At 47.1% G+C, this 27,043-nt stretch overlaps 1 protein-coding gene across 2 annotated transcripts; it reads left to right on the forward strand.

Annotated features, from left to right (window-relative positions):
• Window positions 1-70: 70 nt before the first annotated feature.
• On the forward strand, window positions 71-25,930 carry Tdrp (testis development related protein). Of its 2 annotated transcripts, none has more exons than XM_006981273.4 (3): window positions 71-204; window positions 21,928-22,025; window positions 23,319-25,930. In XM_006981273.4, exons 1-3 carry the CDS (start codon window positions 103-105, stop codon window positions 23,662-23,664), a joined length of 546 nt encoding a protein of 181 aa, XP_006981335.1. In that variant the 5' UTR covers window positions 71-102; the 3' UTR covers window positions 23,665-25,930. The 2 variants fall into 2 exon arrangements, with proteins under 2 accessions (XP_006981335.1, XP_015855252.1); XM_015999766.3 differs by having other exon boundaries at window positions 97-228.
• Window positions 25,931-27,043: the final 1,113 nt, after the last annotated feature.

The following is a 27,043-nucleotide window of genomic DNA, read 5'->3' on the forward strand; positions in this document are numbered from 1 at the left end:
CCGCCCCTCCCCGCCCAGTCCTCCGCACCGTCCCAGAGCCGCGGGCCGAGCGTCCTCCCCCAGTCCGGGAGCGACGCTGCGCAGAGCGGTCGAACCCCCGAGATGTGGAAGCTGAGCCGGAGCCGGGTGCTTCTGGACGAGCCCCCCGAGGAGGAAGACGGGCTGCGCGGGGCACAGGCGGCTGCAACAGCCGCCCCGGCGCCGGTGAGGGCACGCGTGGGGGCGCAGGTGCGGGCCGCGCGCGGGGTGCTCCGGGGGTGAGGTGCAGGTGGATGGGGCTGAGTACCCGACGCTTCCCGGGGCTATGAGGTGACTTGGTCCTGGAGGACCCCTCGGATGAGTGGCCCGATCCTGCAGATCGCGGGCCCCAGAGCCAGCCTGCGTGGGTTACCGCGGGGCGCGCACCCGGGGCACTTTCCGCACTGGCTGGCGACGCTGCCCTTCGCTCAGCTGCCAAGGGCTCTAGGGTTCGCCTGGGACTCCAGGGACGCGGGGTGACCGCTTCCAGGCCAGGTGTTTCTATTCCGGGTGGGAGAAACAGAAGTCCTGAATCATGGTTCCCCGGGACCGCGGTTCGCTCACACTGAAAAGCTTTTGGTGACCATAGCACACGCAAAGTGTGCTAAATATTTATTTGCATAATACGTATTTCCTTTTTTTTTTTAATGCCTTTGATTCTCTCCCCCCACCCCCATGCTCCCCTCCGGAAGAAAAGATCAGAGTCCTTTATACAGAAAAGGCTTTGGCCCGACAAGTGTAGAGATATGCTTGGAATGTCTAGAATTTTTTAATTAACGTGATTCCAGGTGGATCTGTAGGAAGCTTCCCCACCTACTTTTTCAGTGCGGGTTTTCATTCCCTTTCATGTACTATGAAATTTAGGTCACAAAATAAGCCAATTTTAAAGCATAGAACTATTTTGTTATGTTTTTTGAAATACATTGTGAAAACTGTGATGATATAAATCTTTCCAGAACTTGGAAATAGTCCCGAAACTGCTTCTTCCCTAGTTGGAGCAAAAGAACATTTGTTAGGAATGAAGTTTCATTTAAAACATTTCTTGGGAATTTAATAACATTGCCAACTCACAGACATCCGAGTTGACGACTGTAAGCGTTTAAGTATGGTTTCTGTCGGAATTTACGTTTGAGAAGTTACCTTTTGGTATTCCTAGTGCTTACCTACTTTGTATTTCTTAGCCTTCAGATTTTTATAGCTAAATGGCAACTCTTAAATGCAATAATGAACATTTGTTTGTGGTCTTTGGATTTTTTATTTTCTTCTAGCCAGTGATATGTGTTTAAGATTGCTTCGTGCGTCTTTTCATGGTTCAATATTACATTTATTTTGGGTGCTGGATAATATCCCATTGTCTCTGCAGACCAGTTCCCCATTTACCTGCAAAAGGACATGACATCTCTGTCATGCTTCCAATCTTGGACAGTTGGTACTGGAGCCTCTGTAAATGAGCAGGGTGGGCTTTCTGTAGGCGCACCATTTCAGCTCTTAGTTAACAAAAATGGGATTGTTGGGTTGTGTGGTCAGAGTGCATTTTGTTCTAGTCTGTGTGTGTGTGTGTGTGTGTGTGTGTGTGTGTGTGTGTGTGTGTGTCTGATACACATGTGAGTATGGACAAGTGTGCATGTGGAGGTCGGAGGTCAGTTCTTGCTTTCCACCTGCTGGAGCTGGGTCTCCCTTCACCTTTTTACCACACGTCCACAGCTTACTCCAGTCTAGCTGGCCTGAGAGGCTCTGGGCCATTCTCCCATCCCCCATCTCCCATCCGAGGGATGGAGGTGCAGATGCACAGCTCTGCGTCTGAAATTGACCTCTGGTCATCAGACTTGCACAGCGGGCACTTTGACCTGCTATGCCATCTCCCCCACCCCGGATCCCCACCATCAGCAAATGAGGAGCCACTGTTGGTCTGTCTTGACCTGCATTTGGCATGTCGGTGTTCCTGGATTTCGGACATTGTAGTAGGTATAGAGTGGTATCTCACTGTGGCTTTTAATCTTAACCCCCACCAAGATGTGGCGCATCTATTCTCATGTTTATTTGTCAGCTCTGTGCCCTGTTTTTAAATCTGGTGACTTGTTGTCTTATACATTTTTTGGATAATGGTCCCTTATCATCATATGTGTATCTTCAAGAATTTTTTCCTCCTCCACGGCTTATATTCTAATTCTCTCCACAGTGTCTTTTGCAAAGTAGAAGTTTTTCAGTGAAATCCAACTTACCAATTATTTCTTTCATGGGTGTCACGCTATTGTTATATCCAGCTTATCAATTATTTCTTTTGTGGCACAAACCATTGCTACGTCCAGCGTCGATCTAAGTTAGTTAGTTCCTGTTGTCGTCCAGTTATGAGCTGTGATTTTTGTTTGTTACATTATTAAGGATGCATATAGTATAATGTGTTGAAAAGATGATGCTGTAGAAAAATAGGTAGCTGGGATGGGTGGTGCTGGCCTGTAATCCTGGCACTCCAGGGACAGAGGCAGGAGGATCACAAATTCAAGACCAACCTAAGTTATACAGCAAGATGGAGGCAACTAATGTTCTGAGACAGATTTGGAACTTAGGAGCACTGATCTGAACCAAAGCTAACTTCTTTGAGAATGAAATTTTAAAATCCATGACAAATCCATCATAAAACTGCTTCCTACAAAAAGTGGAGAAAAAATAGGAATTAATATGTGGATAGGATTGACGTTTCCTCTCATGTTTAAAATATGTTTTCTGATGTTTCTCTTTTAGTCCTTCGACTCTTCCTCCCCCTCTAGAGAAGGTTAGTTCATTGTTGGAGCGTGCGGATGAAGAGCAACATTCTGATTCTAGAAAGTGCTCAGTTACATCCGTGTTTGTCCTGTGCACTTCCTTGAAAAGCAGGCCAAACAACTATGGCCTGCTTCTGGTGTGTGTATGTGTGTGTGTGTGTGTGTGTGTGTGTGTGTGTGTGTGTGTGTGTCTGTGTCTGTGTCTGTGTCTCTGTGTGTGTCTGTGTGTGTTGAAGAAAAAGTAGAACAATGCTCTGTTCTGAATAAGTGTGAAGTGTGGGACACTCAGTAAATAATAAATAAGTGTGTTCTAAGTAAGTGTGAAGCTGGGCAGTGGTGGCGCACACCTGTATTCTCAGCACTTGGGAGGCAGAGGCAGGTAGACCTCTGTGAGTTCAAGGCCAGTTTGGTCTACAAAGCAAGTTCCAGGACAGGCTCCAAAGCTACACAGAGAAACCCTGTCTAAAACAACAACAAAATAAAAATAAATAAATAAATAAATGTGAAATGTGGGACATTCAGAGTCACTAACTCCAGCTAGTTTTATACGTGGGAACAAATTCTCTGCACTTTAGATTACTGGCTTTTTGTTGTCATTGAAAATAAATGTCTTATGGGTAGCACTAATTGGACTTTAGTGAGTTGTCAAAAATATGGACATAAAGTTGGGAAGGGACTGTATTGGGTTATGAGCAAGTTAGAGAGGAATTGGGTGGGTGATATTGCATTTCATTGTTTGCATGTTTGAAATCTTAAACAATAAAAAATATAATTGAAATAGAAAATAAAAGATTAAAAAAAGAAACATGTCTGCATTAAAATATAAATGTAACTTAATATAAATATATAAGAAATATAAATTAAGTGAGGCTCATAAGGAGGCCTATTCATTGCAGCCACTCTGTAAGGGGAGATATATTTTAATGAATCTGGTATTTACTTTAAAAATTAAAATTGATGATGTGTATAGTACAAGATCTCTGACTCTTGTCAGGCTGTAGCTTCTTTTTTCTGTCTCAACAGATGCATTATTAAGGTTTTTTATATATCCATTAAACATTTATGGAAATATATAAATATATTTAGAAACATGCATTTGCTTTTCAACTGTAGACATTTATATGTATCTTGAATTGCTCTTTCTCATGATAACCGGTCTAATGAAACACTTCCTGTGCTTAGCATCACTAGCTAAAAATCACTCAAGACTTTGTGGTACCAAATATTATTAAATAAATTTGCCAGTATCTGTTTCGGTCTCTTCTCAAAGATTTGAGTCAGTTTTTAAGACTCCTTTCCTGACAGGTTTTGTGGACCACAGAGTATGTAGAGATACCCAGTATCGGCACGATTTAGACAGGCTTCTCCCTACCTCTGAGCTAACTGGGAATTCACCACTTAAGCTATAAATTAATGAATGCCCTTATAAACAAGCTTTGGGAAAACCATGACACATTTTCATGTTAATTCTTTGAAGGTTGAGGTGTACTTACAAATATTGACATAAATCCATCACCAATCAGATATTTTAAAATTAGATTTGATGATGGGAAGAGCTGGCGTGACCATCTTTGTTCAAATTGCACACACCATCCTTTCCAGGTGCTCCAAGGGCTCTGCCGAAGGAGGCTTATTAAAGTGGATTTGGGGCGGAAGGATGGAGGATTGTAAACTGTAACGTTTGTGCTTGGCTTGACTTCTAAGTCTAGCAAACCAACGCTGGTGTCCTTTTTGATGGAGTCAAGTGTAAGATAAGGATAAGACACACAGTTGTCCTTCTGTCCCCACCTCGCCTCTATAGCTTACACTTTATTCCATTTTCCACGAGCTATTTTCAAAAGCAGAAGTGAATACAAGTCCTTGCCAATGCAAGATCAACCTACGGACGCCAGATGAAGATTTCCATCAGTGCCAAGTGCCCCTTCATTCTCTGTGTGTTTCTGTTTTCATGGTGTATGATTGTCTTGACCCATCTGGGTGGCCTCAACAAAAAGATAAGCTGAAAGCTTACACAGCAAACATTTATTTCCTGGGGTTCTAGAGGTTCCAAGGCCAAGATTAAAGTGTTATAGATTCTTCCTGTTTATGTTGTATGATTATTCTTCATATAAAAAGTTAGCAAGGCATAATTATCTTAGTCCTCCTATAACCTGCTTTTCTCATTTAACTTACTCTTGTTAAATAAATGTGACAGTGTCTGTCTGTTAGGTCTTCTCTCAGGGTTGTTGAGCATAGTGAGTTGGTTTTTAAAATTGCTTCCTTTACAGTTTTGTGGTAGTAAAGACAAGGAACCATCGAGGGGCCCAGACTGGCCTAAGCCGTGTGTGTATGTAATGCAGGGTGGATTGGAACTCCTGTTTCTGCATTCCTCATTGCTGGGATGACTGGCTCGCACTGCCGCACTGATAGTCTGTGTGGCAGTCTCCTTTCTAGACTCTGTGTGACTTCTGGATCAATAAGAGCAAGATCCTCTGGGGGCCTGAGCCCCTCAGCATTCTGTTTGCCTGCCTGCATTTTCTGTAAAAGCACTGCTGAGATATCGTTCCTGTAACATCCTGTCTCACCATGCTGTGTGGCAGTGTGGTGGTTTTTGAATGTGTTCACCAGTGCAGTCAGTTTTAGAACCTGGAGGAATGCTGTGCTCCGTAGCTGTCACCCTGAGTCTCGCCTTTCCGTCTCTCCCCACAGTTCTGCCGCTGTAACTTTTCGGGAATTTCATCAATCTGGAATCATGGGGTTCTGTGGGGTTTGTGACTGACTGGGGTCTGTGACTGACTGGGGTTTGTGACTGACTGGGGTCTGTGACTGGCCTCTTGTACTTTGCATGTTCTATCACACAGTCAGCACTCCATTCTGCTTTGTAGCTGAATACTCCATTGTGCTGATGTACTACGAGCTTCGTTTACCCTTTATGTCCTGGTGGGTGTTTGCACTGTTTCTTCCTAATTGTCGATTACAAATACTGTTGGTGTAACCATTGTGGACAAGATTTTGTCTTGACCCGTTTTCGTTTTTGTAGCCATGTTCCTAAGCATGAAAACGGCCCTGTCTGAGTCAGGGTTTTTGCAGCTTCAATGAAACACCACGACCAAAATGCAAGTTAGGGAGGAAAGGGTTTATTTGGCTTACACTTCCGCATCGCTGTTCATCGTCAAAGGAAGTCAGGACAGGAACTCCAACAGGGCAGGAACCTGGAGGCAGGAGCTGATGCAGAGGCCATGGAGGAGTGCTGCTTACTCCCCTTGGCCTGTTCAGTCTGTTTTCTTATAGAACCCAGGACCACCGGTCCATGGGTGGCACCCCCCACAATGGGCTGGGCCCTCGCCCATCAATCACTAATAAAGAGAATGCCTTACACCTGGATCCTGTGGAAGCCTTTTTCTCAGTTGAGGTTCCTTCCTTTCAGATCACTCTAGTTTGTGTGTCAAATTGACAGAAGACTAGCCAGCACAGGCCCTGTGGTGATTGCATGTGTGATTATGGAGGAACTGCCATCCTCTTTCCCAAAGGCTGGACCAGTTTCCATCCCCACCCGCAGGGTGTGAGGATTCCGAGTGCCTTGTGTTCTTACCAACCCTGGTTCTTCACTGACCTTTTATTCTTTGTTTGTTTGTTTGTTTTTGTTGTCTGTTTGTTTTTTCAAGACAGGATTTCTCTGTGTAGCTTTGCGCCTTTCCTGGAACTTTCTTTGGAGACCAGGCTGACCTCGAACTCACAGAGATCTGCCTGGCTCTGCCTCCCGAGTGCTGGGATTAAAGGCGTGCGACCCACCTGGTGACCTTTTTATTAACTATCCAGTGTGTGTAAAGTTGTTTTCAGTCTTGTTTTCTGTTTCCTTCATGACTATGGAGGCTTTCTATTTGGTCTTCACTCACTGGGAAGACAGAGTGGCTCATATTTTTGTTGTTGAATAATAACATCCGTACACGTTATAGATGAAAGTCTCTCGCCCCGCCTGTATCAAATTTTGCATTTACTTCTTTCACAGTAGATTGTCTCTTGATTCTCTTAATATCATTTGAAGCATGTTTTAACTCTTGTTGTTGGTATTGTTTCTGGTTTGAATATCTCTTCTGAGAATCACTTTCCAAATGCAGGGTCATAGTTACCCAATTGCTTTTCAGAGTTTCAAACCTTGAGCCCCTTCACCAAGGCCTTTGTGATATGGGAAGCCAAAGGATCACTTTACCGTTTATTAACAAGCAAAATCCATGCACAATTATCACAAGACAGAATGGGGAATCTGACTGCACATTCCTCATTCCAAAAGGTCCTGCGCATCCCTGGGGCCCCGCCTTATCATTGGGCCGCATCCCTTCCCAACGAAAACTCCGCCTCTTGGACCAGATGCTCTCTTCAATTGATTAGCCGACTGGTAACAGGGTTCCCATAACACCTTTGTTCTTTTGTTTTTGTTAGTGGAATGAAGTAAGGGTCTAACCGAATTCTTTGGCAGGTAGGTTACTTGTCACATTTGTTGAAAAGATGTCTCCTTTTTTAGTGAATTGTCATGGTGCCTTTCTGAAACGTCAGTTGACGATGTGTGTACCATCCCTTCTGGACCTTCAAGGCACACTTGCTGGTACCTCAGTCTTGATCACTGCTCGTGGTAGAGCAGATCTTGAAATGAAAACCTTAGCTCTTACGTGTTCTTTTCTAGGCCGTTTTTGCTGTTTGGGATTCTTTGTTATTCCATGCGCATTTTAGAGGCAGTGTATCCCTATTGCAGAGAAAGCAGCTATATCCCATAGGGACCGTGTTGAGTCTGTAGACCAGTTTCAGGAACATTGCTATGTAAGCAGTGTTTTCAGTCCTCTGATTCATAAAATAATTTTGAGATGATTTTTCATTTGTTTAGACCTCACAGAACTTTAAAATATTGTCATTTTCATAAACTAAAGATGAAATCTTGCCGTCTTTATTTCAAGTTCTAGTATTTTAATGCAATCATAAATAGAATTGCTTTAATTTGATTTTTACATTGTTCATTGCTGGTGTATGAGAACAGTATATTTTCATATCTTGCTTGACTATCTGATGATCTTATCTCCTTTATTAGTTGTAAAAGATAATGCTTCTAATGTGGGGACAGGTTTGACTTCTTCTGCAGTCTCCATGCCTAGTTTCTCTCTCTCTCTCTTTTTTTTTTTTTTTTTTGGTTTTTCGAGACAGGGCTTCTCTGTGTAGCTTTGCGCCTTTCCTGGAACTCGCTTTGGAGACCAGGCTGGCCTCAGACTCACAGAGATCCACCTGCCTCTGCCTCCCGAGTGCTGGGATTAAGGGTGTGTGCAACCTCACTTGGTACTGCCCGGCATTAGTTTCTCTTCTTGACTAATTGCCCTCTGGGGCCCTCCAGCATTCTGCTGAGCAGGAGTGGCTAGCCTCCTTTGCTACTTCCCGATCCTCCGGGGTAAGCCTTCAGCATTTCACCACTGAGGGGGAAGCCAGCTGTGGCCTTTCCTAAATGTCCATTGCCAGCTTAGAGCTGAGTGTTTCTGTCATGAAAAGATGGTAGATTTTGTTATGGTTTTTCTGTGTCTGATCATGTGGATTCTGTTTCTTATTGTCTTGCTATGGTAGATAATTGAATTCCAGATGTTTGCCCAACTTTACAGTCCTGAATAGCCACTTGACCAAATGCATGATGCTTTTAATAATTGTTAGGTTCAGTTTACTAGTTTTTTGTTTGGTTTTGTTTTTGAGACAGGGTCTCACTGTGTAGTCCTAGCTGACCCTGAACTTGGTATATAGACCAGGCTGGCCTCAAACTCACAGAGGTCCACCTGCCTCTACCTCCTGAGTACTGGGATTAAGGGTGTGTGCAACCTCACTTGGTACTTCACTAGCATTTTGTTGAGGGTTTTTTTGTTTTGTTTTGTTTTGTTTTTGTGGCTACATTTATGGCATATGGTCTATAGTTGGCTTTTCCTGTAATGTCTTTGCTTTGGGTATCAAGATAATACCAGCTTCACAAAGTGAGTTAGGAAATGTTCCTTTTCTATTTTCAGAGACCTTTTGAAGAATTGCTGTTAATTCTTTAGATAGTTGGTAGACCAATATTGAACAAGTCTAGCCTAGTGTTTTCTTTGGGGGCAGTTGCTGTTGTTGCTGAGTTTTGTGTTTGTAGCTTGCTCTCTTTGCTTGTTTTAGATCTTTTCAGTTTTTCTATTTCTTCTTGAGTCATGTTTAGTCCTTTGTGTGTTTGCAGACACTTACCCATGTTGTCTGAGTTCTCTGTTAGTGCTCAGTTACTTACTGTGTTCTGGAGCAATGTTTGATTTCTTGTTCTTAGTTTGAGCAATGTGAACCTTTGTTTTCCTAGTTTAATTAAAGCTCTCAGTTTTGTTGATACATTTTTGAGTCAGAGTATCCATTTTTAGCCAGGTTCATCTTGAATTTATGGGCTCAAATGATCTTCCTGCCTTAACCTCCCAAGTAGCTGGGACCACAGGTCCATGCCACCAGATTCACACACATTTTTTTTTTTAATTTAAAAAATGTTGGTTTTGCTGATTGCTCCTGCATTATTCTCTATCCATCGATGCCTGTCCTCATCTCGGTCTCTTCCATCCTGCCTGCTTTGGGTTTCATTTTTCTCCTCCAGATCTTAAGGTAGAAGCTGAAGTTACTGGTTTGAGATCTTCCATTTCCGTCAGGGTTTGTCCGTTTGCTGTGAGATGTCTCTGGCACAGCTCTGACCCAGGACTGAAGGGCTTCAGTCACCAACCGTTCTTCAGTAGAACTGGAGATGGGGTTGCCATGGTTGCTGTGCCTGTATGCTGTGGTTTTCGAAGGGCATGGAGGATTGTCTGAAGATGTGTGATTATCCTTACTCCTCTTTTGTCTCATAAAGTGTGCTCGTCTTACCTTTTCAAGTTCATTTTGTAATAATAGATTATTGCTGTGATGTGTAAACATAAGCTACCTTTGGTCTGTGTTTTAGATGTGATTTATTTTCGCATTTTTATTCAACTGACTTCTTTGTCTGGCAGTACAATTAGGTTCATATTCTAACTCTTTATAATATTGTGGTTGCAAATACTTAAAATGTGAGTGTAAATGAAAACTAGTTCATCTCTCACGGTGGGAACTGAGAACAGAACTTTGTTTTGTTTTGTTTTTGGTGAGAGTACAGTTGATTTGTGCTCTGAACTGGCTTGCTATTGCACGAGGAGCCTGGAGAAGAGGAACAGCGTGGTCTGGCCCTGCCGTTTGCTGCGGATGGCGGATCCCGTGAGCTCCTTTCTCCTTCCGTCTGTCCCTCGAAACTCTGTTCCTTTCCGGTTCCTGCCTAGGTACCCTTAGAGTGGGATGGAGCTTGGCTTTGCCTAGAGCAGGAAGACCATGTGGATGGCTCGGAACACTGGGGTCTGGGCCAGGAATGTGGTGGTGGTTTACAGTAGGAGGAAAGAAAGAAAAAGGATCCTGCCAAGGCAAAGTAAGTGGCCTGCCGCCCCTGCGCAGGCATGTCAAGTAAAGAAAGCAAGTTAATTTAGAAAGCTCAAACTAAGTTATACCCTCCATGCAACCTTCAGGCAAGAGGTGTAAAACAGCTGGGAACACAGGACATAGGAAGAAGAGCTGCAGATGAGGCCAGCCCCGTTGGCAGGTCAGCCCTGCCATCATCTGCTCGTCAAAGTGGCAGGAGGTGGGCCCAGAGGACCTGGAGCTTCAGTCTGTAGGGAGCCCTGGTCATCATCAAGGCTGAAGGTGTGGGCTCATCCTTACCAAAGGGTTTTGCGAGGTGGAAGCCACTGATGCAAGTTTGTGGTCCTCCCTCCCTCCCTCCCTCCCTCCCTCCCCATTGTTGATACTGTTGCCTGATAATCTATCTCTATTGCCAGGCCCTTTTGGGCCCCAGAGCTGCTCTCCCATTGGGCTTCCATGCTCCTGTTTTGTTTGATTTTGTTCTTTTCTGCTTCTGCCTTACCTGGCGTGCAGAAGCCCTTCTTCCATTCTTCTGACCCCCTCCTCCCGCAGTTTCGATTTACTGTTTCCAGCCCAGGAAATCTGGATCCTTTTCCTCTCTCGTTTTATCTTCTAGTGAAATCAGCCAGGCCTATTTACATAATGCTTTGTTTAGAGAATGATATTTATGACCACTGGAAGCTCCGGAGCCCTGGGTGCTGGCCTTGCCTTGGCCCCAGGCAGTGAGGGGCTGTGATGGGCATCTGGTGGTTTCCCCTCCATACTCTGGTGTTGCTCATTCCTCAGTCGGCCCCTGTTTATCCTCTTCCTCCAGATGCCTGACTCCAGCTTCCAAGACTGCCAGGTCTTCCTTTGATTGTGAAGCCTTGCAGCCCTCACATCTTTGCCTGTTCTACACTTGCTGCGCACTACCAAATGTGGCTGCCTTTCCTTGTGTGCATTCTCACATGATAGCTAATGTAGCGAAAAGCAGACGATCCACAGTTTAAAGATCAAACACAATGAAGGTTTAATTCTTGCCTGGGGCACAGCCCCAGGGGGCCTTCTAGGTCTGTGGTGGTCCTGGCTCACTCGCACTGGCTTGCCAGACTGGTCTAGCCTCAGGGGAGCCAGCACTTCCCAGGGCTGGGCTTTGGAATTGCACACTCACTTGCTCAAGAGGCCATGCAAACTCCTGAAGCCTTGGCAGCTGAGAGGCTGGATGACAACTGTGGGCTTAGTTTCCTCCTAGTTATTTCCATGTTCTGAGTCAGTCGGGAGAAATATGACCCGGAAAAGGGAGAGAGACGCTGTTCTCTTCTGCCCGAATCTATCTGTCTGTCTGTCCTTGGCACTCATGTGCATCCCTCTTTCATCTTACTTGGTCACTTTGTTACTGAGCAATTTCCATTTCCTCTCACGAAAGAAAGAGGATTCTAGAACATCCGTTTCTTGAAAGAGTAGCTAGTTTAAATCTTCTCTCTCTGCCTCATAGAACAGAAAGGACTTGTGAGTGTTCCTTCTGGAGGTTGGGGGGTGGGCAGCAGGAAGCCCAGAGTTCCCCCGAACACCTAGGAGCTGTCTGCAGGGAGCCCAAGGCCCATGGCTGAGGGACATGAGGTCCTACCTGAGCCTCAGGACATCCCTCTGACTCTGAGTGTGATGGTGGGTTTCTGTGACAGCCTGTGGGTGCCGCTCCTGCTCCAGGCAACCTTGGGGATACCCTGGAGCAGCCTGGGTTATTGATCTGAGGGCGTTTACTCTCAGTATAGGATTTCTCTAAGCGACACGGGAGCCTGGGCTTTGAGAAGAGCCCTTTGGTTGTTCCCAGCGTAAGTGTCTGTGAAGTGCTGGTTCTCTGTTCACATCCTGGTTCTGTTTGGCCTCTTAGGTCAGGACAGGGCTGCAGCAAACCCCAGCGCCCCTGTTAACCCTCTTTAAGAGCTCAATAGAAAGCAGTATCTTTAGCGGACTGCTTTCTCTGCTCTGGAGGACTGAGTAAACGCTTCCTGTGGGTTATGGCACTTATCTACTTTCTAACTACCCCCTCCACCCCCACCCCAGAGAGGGTTTGTCTGCATAGCCCCGCCTGTCCTGGATCTCGCTCTACAGAACAGGCTGGCCTCGAACTCACAGAGACCCTCCTGCCTCTGCCTCCCGAGTGCTGGGATTAAAGGTGTGCACCACCACCACGGCCCGGCGCTTGTCTGCTTCCTTAGCTACTTGTTCTCCGTGGGTTACAAACATGGCTGCCGTTTTTCTGTTGTTTCTCTCCTTCCCGTGTTACCTGTGGTATAGAATCCTATTCCATAGACCGGACTCTGTTCGGTCTCTCACCAAGGGAGTATTATCTGACACCTCATAGCTCTCCCGGTACACATGCCTTCACTGTCACCTTTATGGTCTCACCAGCACTCTGTACTATGGAATTTGGAGATGCTTGTTGTGACTTGGGGGCTATCCACATCCACCTTCAACCATGAGTCATCCCGATACTTCTCACGGAACAGGACTTCGCTGAGGTCCGCCCCAGTCTTTGTGGGTTACTGTCGGTGCATCTGTGTGCCTGGTCCTTTCCTGACCTGCTTATCTGGGTGCTGGGAGCTAACTTCATCTCCCTGTGGCCTTTGCCCCTCCTGTCCTCCGAAGAGGGGGAGCTACTGCTTCTCTCTAGCTGCAGCTGCCCCCCTCCTGCCCCTCCTGCCCCTCCTGCCCAAGGTTGATAGGGTACCATGAAGGCTGAGGTCGTAGGAGTCGGTGAGCAAACACCCCCCCCCCCGCACCCCCCCACCCCACCCCACCCCACCCCCCGTGCCTACAGCTCAAGTGTGGACATGGACGTACTTCAGCAGGTGCCCCGGGAATGGCTGGTTTTGTCTGTCAACTTGATACAAGCTAACATCATCGGAGGAAGGAGCCTCCATCGAGGAAATGCCTCCTTGAGATCCAGCTGTAAGGCATTTTCTCAATTAGCGATCAGTGGGGGAGGGCCCAGCTCGTGGTAGGTGGTTCCAGCCCTGGGCTGCTGGTCCTGGGTTCTATAAGAAAGCAGGCTGAGCAAGTCATGAGAAGTAAACCAGTAAGCAGCACCCCTCCATGGCCTGTGCATCAGCTCCCGCCTCCAGGATCCTGCCCTGTTTGAGTTCCTGACCTGACTTCCTTCAGTGATGAACAGCAATGTGGAAGGGTGAGCCAAATAAACCCTTTCCTCCCCAACTTGCCTTGGGGTCATGGTGTTTTGTCGCAGCAACAGAAACCGTGACTTAGCCAGCCTGTCACAGAGTGTTCCTCTAGAGAACCGTGCACTCACATCTTTTTGTTATTGGCCGGATGAGGGTTTTGCTGAGAAGTGCTGTAGTTACTTTGTTTCCACGGAGTGGCCAGAGCTGATACATTCCCTCAAGGGCAGCAAACTGTCCCTCACCTCTCTTTTCCAGGCCTCCAATTCTCTTCAGCTAGCCACCCTGTTCCTCTCCCAGAGACACTGTGCACAGGAGCTTTGACTGGCTGTAGAATTCTTCCTCTCTCCCTCCCCCTCCCCCTCCCCCTCTTCCTCCCCCTCCCCCTCCCTCTCCCTCTTCCTCCCTCTCCCTCTCCCTCCCTCCCTCTTCCCCTCCCCCTTTCTCTCCCCCTCTCTCTCCATCTCTCTCCCTCTCCCTCTCCTTCTCCCTCTCCCTCTTCCCCTCCTTCTCCCTCTCCCTCCCTCCCTCTCCCCCTCCCCCTTTCTCTCCCCCTCTCTCTCCATCTCTCTCTCCCTCTGTCTCTTTCTCTCTCCCTATCTTTCTCTCTCTTGTGTGTATCTCCCTGTCTATCTCTTTCTCGTGTATGTGTGTTAAACACACACACAGCCGTAACCATGAGAGCAGGAGACAGCAGACTCTCGGGTGCCCGCTCTGTTGAGCATCTTAACCATAAGCCTCTCATCTCAGGAGGCTCAGCTCTTGCCCTGTTTGAGCTGCTCACATCGGCTGTGTGTGTGTGTGTGTGTGTGAACCCGGACACAGGTGTCTCTCATGGTTTATCTCGGTAGACAGGAGTCTGGAAGCAGCCTTCTCTGTCTGGGGTCCAGCACCACCTCTCGTTCCGACCCTAGCTTCACGAGGTCAGCTGTGGGACCATCCCACCCTTCTTTCTTCTGAGATGTTCCGAGCTGGCCAAAGTCTCGTGAAAACTCGCCTGTAGCCTGATACTCTGGTTCTGATAAAACGGCCTTGGGTTTGATTTCACTGTTGACCTAGAATCCTAAATTTCTCCAGAATACCCGTTTCTCACTAACTTGGGTGTTTTCTCGTAAGCTAATCTGAGCTCCAAATTCAGAACTTGGGCCGTCTCTCTACGTCTCCCTTACATCATGATCAAACACAGCCTGCCTGTGTAGGTGGTACAGCCTGCCTGTGGTCTAAACATTGCTCCCACATAGCAATCATGTCCACGTTGATCCTAGAGAGAAAGAGGATGCTGGCAGCTCCTGATGGAAGTCTCCAGGAAGACTTGCTTCTATTCCCACAAGGTCACTCCCTTTCCCTGGGGATATATAAACATCTCCCTCCTTCTGATAGTGTACCACCAACAAACCGAGCTCCAGTTCCATCAACGTCCGTCTTGGGGAACCAGTAAGTTTACTGAGCTCACTTATAGGCAGGGGTGACTCCAGAGAAGCCAGCTAAAAGGTCCCACCCTGGCATGAATAATGCCTCGATGGAGTCCCTCCCCAGTCAACTTTAAACACCCTGTGTATTTCAGCACTTTCTGAGATCATGAGGCTGGGTACACTTAGGACAAAATCACATACAGCTGGCTGGGAGATGCAGGCGGGAGAGGCCCAGCTCTCAAGTGAGAGTCTGTCCCATGACTTTCCCACTCCCTCCTTCTGTGAGAAAGTGTCAGCCCTCAACAGGCTCGGTCTTGGGGGTGTCTCGCAGGTAGTCAGCTGCTTGGGTGAAAACGATCACTGTTATGCTTGGAGGATTATGTTTCACAACATCCCCAGACAACTGGTCCTGGTGCCCAGAACAAGCTGCAAGATACATTTCTGTCCTCTCCTTGCAGACTGGAGGCCTTGTATAGAAAAGGTCTGGAGTTGAGAGGAGCCCTAGCACAGTGTAGTCTCGGGCAACTTTAGCTCCGTGTGTCTGTACTTCCCTCTTGGCCATCTACGCAGGGAAGTGTAGTAACATCTCATGACTGTGGGACCAGGGCATTCTCTGGAGGTATATGAACAGTGATCCCTTCACACACTTGTCCTTGAAGGATTCCCAAGACCTCCAGAAGATGACTGTGATAAGGTTTAGCCTACCTTGTCGGGATAGTTGTTTATAATTGTGTGAAGATGTGTCACTGTGATTGTTTAATAAAAGGATGAATGGCCAATAGCTATTCATGTCATCCGTACAGCATGCACATGCTGGAGGAGGGGCTGGTCCCAGGGCTGGTGGGTAATCCATACATATGGCATGGACATGCTGCAGGAAGGGCTGGTCCTGGGGATGGTGGGTGATCCATATATATGATATGGACATGCTGGAGGAAGGGCTGGTCCTACCCCCCACACACACACACCGTGAGATGGATTGGAGCAGCTTGAGACTCAGCCAAGCATAATTTAGAACGATGACTGTGTATTTCTGGATTTCTCCATTTGCTATCTGTAGACCACAGGGAACCTGCGGAAATCAGAACTTCTGATGAGAGAAGGTTGCCATGGGCCATTTGTGTCTGTTGTCTTGGCTATGATATGAGGACCATGTTCATAGTAACAATCGAGACCATGTGACTTGAGGACTTCCCAGCTGACATCTTAAAAAGCATACTTAAGTTAGGACCGTTGGTGCATACCTGTAGTCTGAGTCTCTCAGAGGCTGAGGCAGGAGAATTACGAGTTTTAGGTCAGCCTGATCAACTTAGCAGGAGCCTTTCATAAAATAAAAAAGTGAAAAATGGCTAGGGCTGTAACTCATCAAAGAGTGTTTACCTGGCATCAAAGGCCCAGATTCAAAGTGCATACACACCAAAGTATAAACATAAAGTACATGCACACCAAAGTATAAACATGAAGTTACTTTTGTTGGTGGCATTGCTAGGCATTAATGAGTTGCATGATACTCACAGGATGGTTAGAGCATCATGTTTGAGTCCCACCTGGACTTCTGCTCACGTGTTCAGAGAGAACATGGCTGCCTTTACCCACTGTGTTGAAGCACTGTCTTGCAGTCTTGACGTACATAGTTTGCTGTGGTAATATATACCTGGTACTCTGTGATAAGCACCACATGGACCTGCTGTGGAACAGACTACTTGCCACCGTCAAGTCTCAGGAAGGGGCACCACTGAGATCCACTTTCACATACACTCCACCGAAATGGTTAACCCCTAAAGTTGGAGTTTCATAGTTAAGGGAGAATAGAAGAAATGCTGTTCTGTTTTGAGCTTTGGGTAACCTGGGGGATATTGTCTTCAAAATGTTGATTAAATTTTGGTAGTGGTGCTACATATGATAAGTAGCATAGTTTGGGAAAACGGTTTAGTAGTGCTTTGTGTGTGAGAGAGAGAAAGAGGAAAGAGAGACAGACAGACAGAGACTCATCTTGAGTCCTGGCTGGCTTTGCACTTCTCCTTAGCTCAGGCTGGCCTGGAACTCTCAGCCTCCCTCGGGGCCAGTTTTGAAGTTTTCTTGGCTACCTCCCTGTGTCCTGTGTTCGTGATGCACCCGTGGACTTGCAGGAATCTCCAGGGCTCTTCTGCATCCTTGAAAAGGCCCGTGGCTTCACCTCCAACAAGAGTCCCGATGAGCTGAGTGGCACCCTCCCACTCCCGCATGCCAGCTTATCTGCTCGGACTGAAGAATTGCTAGAAGAAAATGGTTTTCCATTCCGCGGATGGGACTCACACCCTTGTTTCTGTTGCCTCCTTTCTTCTTGCCTTGCTGACGTCACTGTCACCGATTTCCCGATTTGGAGGCTGCTGCTTAGGTGTGTCCTATCTTCCTTAAGAGTAGCCAAAGGACAGCGAGCTCAGAAGAGGCTTTCTTAGTGGCCACACAGTAGAGGGTGCACAGTTACCCCACCGAGGCCAGCCCCACCTCAGGTCCACATCTTAGGCCCCTGAACTATTAGCGTCTTCCCCAAGGCCGCCCGCTCCACCACGTCTGTGGGATGTTCCTGTGAGATTTTTTTTCCTTGGGTGAAACACAGGGAAGGCTCCTCCCGGAGGGGAGGTGTCTGAGCTTGGCATGCCCTTCCAGGATCACCGGGGCAGGGCAAACGGGCTCGCCTGATCAAGGACACTGCAATGCCGTCTCTCCCCCAGCAGTGAGGAGGGTCAAGACCCATTACCTCAGAAGCCTTTTCTGCCTTTGTGTGTGCCGTGTAGGAGTGTCACAGGACTGAGCAGGGCCTTGGCTGCTGGGCCGACCCAGAGCACACAGTTGCTGTAGCAGGGCAGTGGGTATGGAGCCACTGATGTTCCCATAAGCTGGGATGGGGGGCGGGGGGGGGGGGGCGATTCATAGATCCACAGAACACGGCATCCAAGGGATGGAGTTGCCTGGAGCCCCTGAAGATGATCCCTGCCCTGCTCCCATAGCAGGTGAGAATGATGTTATCAATGGAAGTCTTCTGTGCCGGCTGGAGATTGGAGTGTGGTACTTTAGAGCTCGTGACCTACGAGGGATCCCGAAACTTGTGCACCACAGTAGTGGGGGCACCCAGAAGGAAGAAAGAACAGTTCTTCTATATATCTCCACCCTCTGGAGAAGCTGTTCTGCAGCCCGGGGGCCAGGGAGTCCGAAGCACCGCCCTGCCCGGCAAAGTGCTGGGCGCTGATGTGTGGTGAGAGCCCCTCGCTCTCAGCACGGCAAGTGTGTGGGCGAGTGCTGTGGTTCAGAAGCCTCAGTGGTGGTTCATTGCCGTCCCACCATATAAAGTTCTTAGCCATTGGACTGGTGGCGGAATCCAGACTTTGCTCCTCGAGGGATGTGCCCTGCACAGGGACCAGGGAGCACTGGTGCCTTGTTAGCTTTGCGAAAGTTCTTGTCTGGTATGTTTGGTCAGATTCTATGAATTAATGTATTAACAGATCTTCTCATGGGGCAGGGATGGTATGATACGGCTGCAGGCTTCTTGCTGAGATGTACTCCGTTCCTGACTCCTAGGAGACTCTTGCCCAGTATCCTCAGCTGTCTAGGGCATTTATGTGGCTTTAGCCTCAGGGTCAACTCCTTCCCCGAAATGCTTTGAATGACTAGTATGTAACACTTAGTGTTTAGGTAAGGGCTTGCTCATGGTGTAGATGTGGCAAGCTGCTGTGGGGTCTCCAAAAAATAGAACTAACCCAAGGGAAAAGCAGCAGCATTGAGTCCTGATCCAGGAAGATGTATAAACCTAACAAATGTGAATAACCCCTTCAGCCTGGGCAGACTTGACACCACACAGGATGTAGCAGCCAGCAATCTGGCAAAGAGTGTTCCGATGCCAGGCGAGGGCACCCCTCACTGAGAAAGGACCCAGAGAATGTCCAAGTCCAAACCCCCAAGACTGGGCATTTTGAATGAGAGATGATGGGAAAACTGACTGAGGTGTTTCTAATGTGTGTGGAGTTGATAAGAATGCTAACAGGCCAGAAGAAGTGGGAGGAGACGTCTAGCCTTGAAACCAACCCAGGGTGGCTTAAGCCATCCTGTTCTGTGTATAAACTCTGCTACCCTTGGCATGGTGCATACTTGAAGTCACCCCAGAGGACTCTGGGAAGGCCCACCTTTAGAGAACTCTAGCTGGTGAAGAGGCAGGTGGACAGGAAGTACTGCAGCCTCCAGCTGCCCACAGCTGGCCACTGGCCCTCTTAACCTATCGGAATTAACTACAGCTGTGACATCCTATTGGATGTGTGTGACGCTCCAGGGCTCGGACTCTGTGTTCGCTCTTCAGACTCTGAGGGAGGAACATCCACTCATCCTTCCCGAGACGCACTTTACCATTCGCTTTATTTCTAGGAAGCTTTCCTCTCTGGGTGTATTTTCCCCGCATTTGTTCCGTCTCCCTCATCAAGGCTACTTGTTTCAATCCCATTGGCTGCAGGCTGCGTCCTAATAACACCAATGGAAACAAGCGTTGGGCGGCAAGCATGGTTGCCCTCTTTTGCTGGCTTGTCTTACAATGCTGCGGACCGGCTCCCTGGCAACCATGGTCAGGGATCCGTGGAATGTGCAGCCCCAGCTGGGGAAGGGCAAGCAAGCAAGCGAGTCAGCTGGCCTGGCTTGGTGGAGGTTTGTGCTTTGTGGTGTCTGCCCTGGAGGGTCTGGGCTTGCTGGACATAATACCCCCCAAAGCACTTGGTTCAGGCTTCCTGTGCTTTGTAGATACTGCTTCAGTCGAGTGACTTGAGGTCTCACAGTTTGTGTCCTCGCGGGGAGTCACGGTGTTTGTTTTGCGGGTCTCTGACTGGATTCCAGAGAGGTGCTTTGGGGACAGTGGGTACTAGGCACAAGTGGATCAGACCTGGACTCGGTGCCTGATTCCTGTAGACTGATGTGGCCCCCTCGCCCTGAGCCGAGGATCACAGAACAGACACAAGCCTCCCACGGCAGTGCTGTGACTCCCGAGGCTCCGTAGGTGTCTGCATCAGGCACCTGGACCGGCAAACCAGCGTCTCATGCCTACGTTTTTGTTTTTGTCTCTGCTGCAGTGATTCCTTTGGCATGGCTACACCACTTAGGATTCTAACACAGGGGGTCTGGCGGAGGGCCTGATGGCTGGAGACGGACCTTTGCCCAGAGGGCATCCCTAAAGCCTAGACTGATCAGGGCAGAGTGAAGTCGTGGCTCCTGGGTGTGTTTTGACGGCTTTCTACTTGTGCTGCCTTGATGGGTTCCCTGAAAATTTATATTATATTGTCTCACATCAGAGTTCTCCACAGCCTCTCGGTCCCATTTTTATGACTCTCTCTTTGTATTTTTAACATTTCAAAATATTTTAGCCAGGCATTGGTGGCCCACGCCTTTAATTCTAGCACTGGGGAGGCAGTGCCAGGCGGATCTCTGTGAGTTCGAGGCCAGCCTGGGCTACCAAGTGAGTTCCAGGAAAGGTGCAAAGCTACACAGAGAAACCCTGTCTCGAAAAACCAATATAGATAGATAGATAGATAGATAGATAGATAGATAGATAGATAGATATAGATAGATATAGATAGATAGATGATAGATAGATAGATATAGATTGATAGATGGATAGATAGATAGATAGATAGATAGATAGATAGATATAGATAGATATAGATAGATAGATGATAGATAGATAGATATAGATTGATAGATGGATAGATAGATAGATAGATAGATATAGATGGATAGATAGAGAGAGAGATGGATGGATGGATAGATAGATGGATGGATGGATAGATAGATAGATAGATAGATAGATAGATAGATAGATAGATAGATATAGATGGATAGATAGAGAGAGAGATGGATGGATGGATAGATAGATGGATGGATGGATGGATAGATAGATAGATGGATAGATAGATAGATAGATAGATAGATAGATAGATAGATAGATATAGATGGATAGATAGATAGATAGATAGATAGATAGATAGATAGATGATAGATAGATAGATAGATAGATAGATAGATAGATAGATAGATAGATAGATAGATATCCCCTTGCCCTATGACAGTTCCCTTTACTCAAGCCAGCAGGGATGCTGATGCTGATGTGGGAGATATAATAAAGTTAGACTTCCAGGGAACCTGGGTCTGTGCATATTTCTTTCTGCCTAGTAAGTTACTTAATAGACCTACAGTGATATTGGTTGTACAATCCTGATTTCATAAATGAAATTGTATAAAACGACTTTTCCAGAATCAATAAAACCCATCGTTTCTTCTCCAAAGCTTGTCTTTGTGGAGGTTGAAGTGAGCATCGCCATCCCCTCAAGATGCTGGAGCCTAGAGCTAGTCAGAGCTGCTGGGGCCGGAGACCCCCGAAAATAGCATTAGACTCCTTCAGTGCCAGGCTACCTGGCACCAGAGACTAGATTCCTTCCTGTGTTGGAATCTTCCTCAGGCCATAACTAAGCTTCTTTAACACGACCTTCCACAAGTGGAACATAATTAGTGGCTAGCACATTACAGGATGTGTTTTCCTGGAACACGGATGAGCAGGTATTGTGTGTAGATGTGGAAGGGTCAGGGTGTGCCTGGCCCTGGACATTCCTGTCAACATGTCCGTGAGATTATAATGGGGCTGGAAGTGCCCTTTGCCAGTTATGTTGTGGCCGTGGTCACCAGCAGAACACATTCCTTCCATGGTGGCGGTGATGGTGTGGGCAGCCACGTGATCCAGCCCACTGTTACAGAGCACAGAATGCAGGTAGTCATGTTTGAAACCTGACTCAGGAATGTCGCCTGTTATCTATTTACTGTGCTCAGCTCTTGTTTTTTAGTGGGTTCATCCACAGCCTTAGGATATATATACATATATATATATATATATATATATATATATATATATATATATATATATAATCTCCACCATGTGGTCTAAGTGTGTGTCATAAGCTATACCATTTAGGTGTGAAAGAGCCACTCTATGACATTAACATGGTGATAAAGTCACCTGGTGCTGGATCTTTCAAGGTGTATCGCCATCATTAATCCATACATTGACTTGTTGGGATAGGAAACTGAGATCTGTGGATTCTCGGCATCAGGTCTGACATGTCTCCTTACCTTTCACCTATTCAGGGAGCAAGTCTCAGAGGTTGGAAAGAAGTAACTTCTCTGTTTAATAAAGATGACGAACAGCACCTGATCCAGGCGTCCAAATCTCCCAAGTCCAAAGGGTGAGTCATAAGCAGCCATCTTGAGAGGGTGACATTACCAGCAAGGCAAAGAGATTGCTGTGATAACCAGAGGGTCCACCATCGCCTCAGGAGAGGCCTCTGCTGCCCTAGGCTGCAGGTCCAGGCGAGCTGTGAGATGTGAATGCTAGAGTTCTCTACTCTGTGAACACAAAGAAATGGAGTGCACTCTGTGGATGCCCTGGGGACAAGTGAAATGTACTTTGGGTCGGGGTTATGTAACCAATGAAACATTTTGAAACGCTAAAGCAAAGGAAAAAACTAAAACTTGTAAGTTGAACTCACTAGCCATAGCTAGCCTGCAGCCATGCTTACGATTTTTCAGAAAGGGAAGGGAAGCTCTGTGGATACGTACAGGGTTGGGTCTGAGGTATGCTGTGGTGGTGGAGCACTCACTGGGCATGCCCACGGGCCTGGTTCGATCCCAGCACCATCAAAACTAAGTAAAACCACAAGCATTGTTTGGAAACCACAAAAGATTCTAGAAAGTTAAACCAAGTATAAACTGATATGTTGTTGCTACCATATTATAAATTCACCAGAATGTTAAAAGTGCATTTAGAGGTAAAAATGTAACTTTAAAAAAAATGTAACAGGACTTCCTGTTGATAGTAAGATAGTGACCTTGGAAACATGTAGCTGCGTTTCCTTCTGGCAGAGGACCACCTATGGCTGAGGATGTCAGCTCTTCCTCACTGAGGCAGATGAAGGGCTCCTGGGGTGGGGAGGGGGGCGGCAGTGGCTTCACAAAAGGTCCTCTCAGTCATTAGGTGATGTGCTGATGGGTCTAGGACAGCTGTGTCCCAGTGTCTGCAACAGTGTCCTGAGTGACGCTGACTTGTAGTCAGTCAGGACACTAATGACATCTTTGTATGTTGGAGATTAGCTTTCTCTATGAGCATCCCTACTGAAAACCCACTTCCTGGATAGAATTTCCCCTTTATTTGTAACCTAAACTAGTCCTTGGTTTTTCGTGGCTGGATTGTCTGGGTACTCCTTCGTGTGGCCTTTGAGAGCTGGCTCCTCGTGACAGTGGCTTCAGTCTCCTGTCTGGGAACTGGACCTTTGTTCATGCTTTCATGGAAAGCCAAAGTGTGGCTTCTATAAGCTTACACTGGCTAACTTCCCCCTGTTATTTTTAATGTTTATCTCAAACTCACGCACAGGTGTCTATTAGCTTTCTAAGCACGTTAAGATTTTTAGAAAAGGGCTTTATCAATCAAAGTGACAGATTTATGAGATCCATGTGACCCAAACTAAACTTTTTACCTACAGAAATAATCTACGACTAAAAGAAGAATTGAAGGCCGAGAAGAAATCAGGATTCTGGGACACTTTGGTTTTGAAACAGAATATCCAGCCGAAAAAACCAGACCAGATCGAAGGTTGGGAGCCTCCCAAACTTACTGCTGAAGATGTGGCAGCCGATGCCGAGGATGGTATAAGTGGCTGCCCACCCTGGTCTGGCTGGGAAGATGATACCAAGGGCTCTACCAAGTACACCAGCCTGGCCAACTCAGCTAGCAGCTCCCGCTGGAGCCTCCGGTCAGCAGGGAAGCTGGTCAGCATCAGGCGACAGAGCAAGGGCCACCTAACAGACACCTGTGAGGAGCTGGAATGAACCGAAGGAGCTTCACTGTGACATCACATTGCTTTTAGGGTTGGCCAAGCCCGGTGGCCTTCTACTAGTGTACCATTAATCTGTTGAGCCCTCTCATAGTCAAGGAACGGGATCCACTGAGTAGCTTGTGTTTCGCGCTCAGTGACCCACATGCGCCATGGCTTCCCGGTGACGTCTGGTTGCCTTATTGTGGAAACACCCACCCACTGGGTGCACGTGCATTGCAGACACTGTCCTGTGAGGTCGAATAATGACTCACAGTCCCCTCTAAGCTTCATACCAGCCTCAGTCACTTCTCTCTTAAGAACCTCCACATCTTGTCCATGCATGTGACCTGAGCGTGAACGTGGCCTCTGTGGTACCTTCTCCCTTTGTCAGAATACGAGAAGCACCTTCCAAAGTTACAGTGATTCAGTTGAACAACAGGTTCATTTTTCCCTGACTAAGAACAAAACAAAACAAAAATCTAGATGCTGGAAATGACTGAGGCGGTTTGAAGTAGAATGTCAGGGCATTTTGGGTGGCCCATCTGCTGCTGAGGAGGAGTGAGTGGCCTCCAGTGTGAGCTTGGGTGGCAACTGGTTCTCTTACAGAATTTTATTTTTACTTTTGGACTTTCAAATACCGATCTTTGTTTTCATCAAAAAAAAAAAAATGTTGATTTTCAACTTAAAGATTAAAGAAATACTATGAGTGAATGTTAGTCACCCAACAATCTTAGCTTTGCTCAGAAAACATCAACCTGCTCACTGTAGAGTTAAAACTGTATAAAATACTGAAGTGCCTCTTTTCTAGTATTCTCAGATGTTTAGTTTTTCAAAATGAGATACTTTTATGACTGACATTAGAGCTATAAGAAGTCTTGTCTCTCGCTCGCTCGCTCGTCCTGCCTGTCTCACACTGGTGACTGTCCTCGCTCGTGGTCCTGGGTGTTGGCAGGATTGGCATCTCTGTAGGGGGACAGTCCACAGCAGGTGGTGCACGTGTTTTTGCTCTTCGGTTACAGTGCTTTGACAGAGGAGGTGTATTTCTCTTTGTTTTGGTTAAAAATTAATAGCCTCCCGCCACACTGTCCTTGAGTTTCTCAGTGTGATCGGTTTGCTGCTTCACGTAACTGGATGTCCCTCTTAATGTCCTGTGGCACAGTGGAATGGCCTGATGCATATGTAGTGTCCGAGTGTCGATGTCTTTAACGGAACAAGTTTACGAGATCTGTCCACAGCTACATGTCTGTCCCCCACCTCGCCAGCCAGCCAGGTGTCTCCATTCACCTGTCCACCTGTCCACCCATCAGTATAGCCACCCATCAACCGAGCTGTTGATCTTTTCAAAATAGAGTAAGTTTACTTACTGGGTTTTGAGAGGGATTTACATGGTGTTCAAATAAAAAAATTCTTAACACCTGGAAATTGTGAAATTATGGAGATTTTGATTCGTAATGCAAAGTGTACAATTTTTACTGTAACACGTGAGTTAGGAAATCTTAGGTATTCTCAGGTAAACAGCTGAGTGCATGAGCTCTGACTCTCCTGTGGTCTTCAAAAGCGGTGGGTGGGTAACCGCAGGATAGGACAAAAGAGCAGGCTCCCGCTGAGGTCCACAGCGGGAGCCACTGGTCTGTCTGGCTCACTGCCTGTGGCACAGGAATACAAAGCCTTGAGAATGTAGGAAATGAGCTCTTGGACACACAGTCTCTGCCTTCACCGGGCCTGTGGTGAGTGCTAAGTGCCTGTAGCTCCCTGTGGCCCTGTGCCTGAACGCAGTGACACATGGTGGCACAGGACCTGTACACTGTGCCTCTCAGAAGGTGAAGACGCACTGTACACCAGACTTCGTTTTTTTAATATAGAAAGATTAACTGAAAATGAATTTTTCTTCTGTTGTATCGAATTAAAACATCTTGTGTTTGAGAGTCTTTCATATAAATATTTATTGGTATGCTTTCAGGAGGAAATCTCTTGAAAGACTTCAAGGAAATGTGTCCTTTTAAGACGCAGTTTGCAGCATAACTGTGATTCTGGGGCCAGGAGAGGGAAGACACGTTTTCGAAAGTCTCTACCTAGTACTTTGTTCTGGTCTTTTTAACAGGGATGTGTTTGGCTTCAGGGAGGGGCAGAGTCTTCCTTAAAGCTAAGGATTAAAGAAAAAACAAAAAGATGTGTCCGTCTCCTTGATTGTCAGAGCTGACAGATGCTTCCCTGACCTTGTAATCTTCAAAGATGCGGCAAGTCACTGCTTCATAAGTAAACCAACAGTTTTGCTGAAATTATGTACGTGGCTCTTTTCATGTTTGAGCTAACCCTGTTAGGCTGTTTCCTGGAGGGTGATGGGCACTGGGTGCCCTGGGCTGCTTCTGGGCTGCTGCCCTTGGTTAATGAGTTAAGTAAACCCCTAAGCAACTTGATACCTTGGCCTTCATCCGAGAAACATGAACATACCAGAGATAGTTTGCCCTTTTTTTTTTCTTCACTTACCTGCTCTCTGTTTAATATATGAACAAGGACCGGGCAGTGGTGATGCACACCTTTAATCCCAGCACTCGGGAGGCAGAGGCAGGCAGATCTCTGAGTTCCAGGCCAGCCTGGTCTACACACTGAGTTCCAAGACAGCCAGGGCTACATAGAGAAACCCTATCTCAAGAAAAAATTAATTAATTAATTAATTAATTAATTAATTAATTAATGCCCATAAGGACTGGACCCCATGGGGGCTCCCGCAGACCCATGCCCCTTTCTTGGCTATTGATGCTTTGGGGATGAAGTGAGGTTTTGAGCACCTCTGCCATTCACGGTTTACCTGGTCCTAGAGAGACTCATTGCAGCCCTGCTGGGAGGCTTGCACTCAGAGGGTTGCCTCAGTGGTCCCAGGAGACTCCCAGCTGGCTCTGGTGACTTTACTCCTGGCTCTCTGGCTGTCTCGGCCATTCAACCACTGGGATTCGATTGCCGGAATCACCAGGAGACAATGTTGAGAGGAAAGATGGCTTCCTCTCAGGTTTTGAGGAAGAACCCCCCCCCCAAATTCACTTTAATGTAAGGGTGTGAAGTGATGCCCACACCTCACGTGCCTGGCCCCGACCCACCAGTCCACCTACTTGAACTCATTCCTACCCAGGCTATGTTGGACTCAGCTCAAGGGTCAGTTCCAGGGTTCCCATGTACACCCCTGGAAGTGCTGGTCAGGGGAAGCTTGCTTCATTCCTTTCAGGTAAATGACTCTGTAGGGTGGCCCAGCAGGTGTCCTCCTTATTTCAATGACGAGGCTGCTGGTTCTTGCCTCTGGGATTTCTTGGAGCGCCCAGAAGTAGGATGAGCCCCTTCCTTCCTCTGGCATGGGTCTTAAGATACAGTAACCATGAGGGAGGCTCACTCAGAGCCAG

This window comes from Peromyscus maniculatus, chromosome 17 (assembly GCF_049852395.1).
Source record: "Peromyscus maniculatus bairdii isolate BWxNUB_F1_BW_parent chromosome 17, HU_Pman_BW_mat_3.1, whole genome shotgun sequence".
Lineage (NCBI taxonomy): Eukaryota > Metazoa > Chordata > Mammalia > Rodentia > Cricetidae > Peromyscus > Peromyscus maniculatus.

Excerpts from the sequence above, each read along its gene's own strand:
- Tdrp (XM_015999766.3), top strand. The coding sequence starts at position 103 with ATGTGGAAGCTGAGCCGGAGCCGGGTGCTTCTGGACGAGCCCCCCGAG. Across the intron at positions 229-21,927 it reads GGGCACGCGTGGGGGCGCAG|GGAGCAAGTCTCAGAGGTTG; the intron begins GTGCGGGCCGCG and ends TCACCTATTCAG. Across the intron at positions 22,026-23,318 it reads AAATCTCCCAAGTCCAAAGG|AAATAATCTACGACTAAAAG; the intron begins GTGAGTCATAAG and ends TTTTACCTACAG.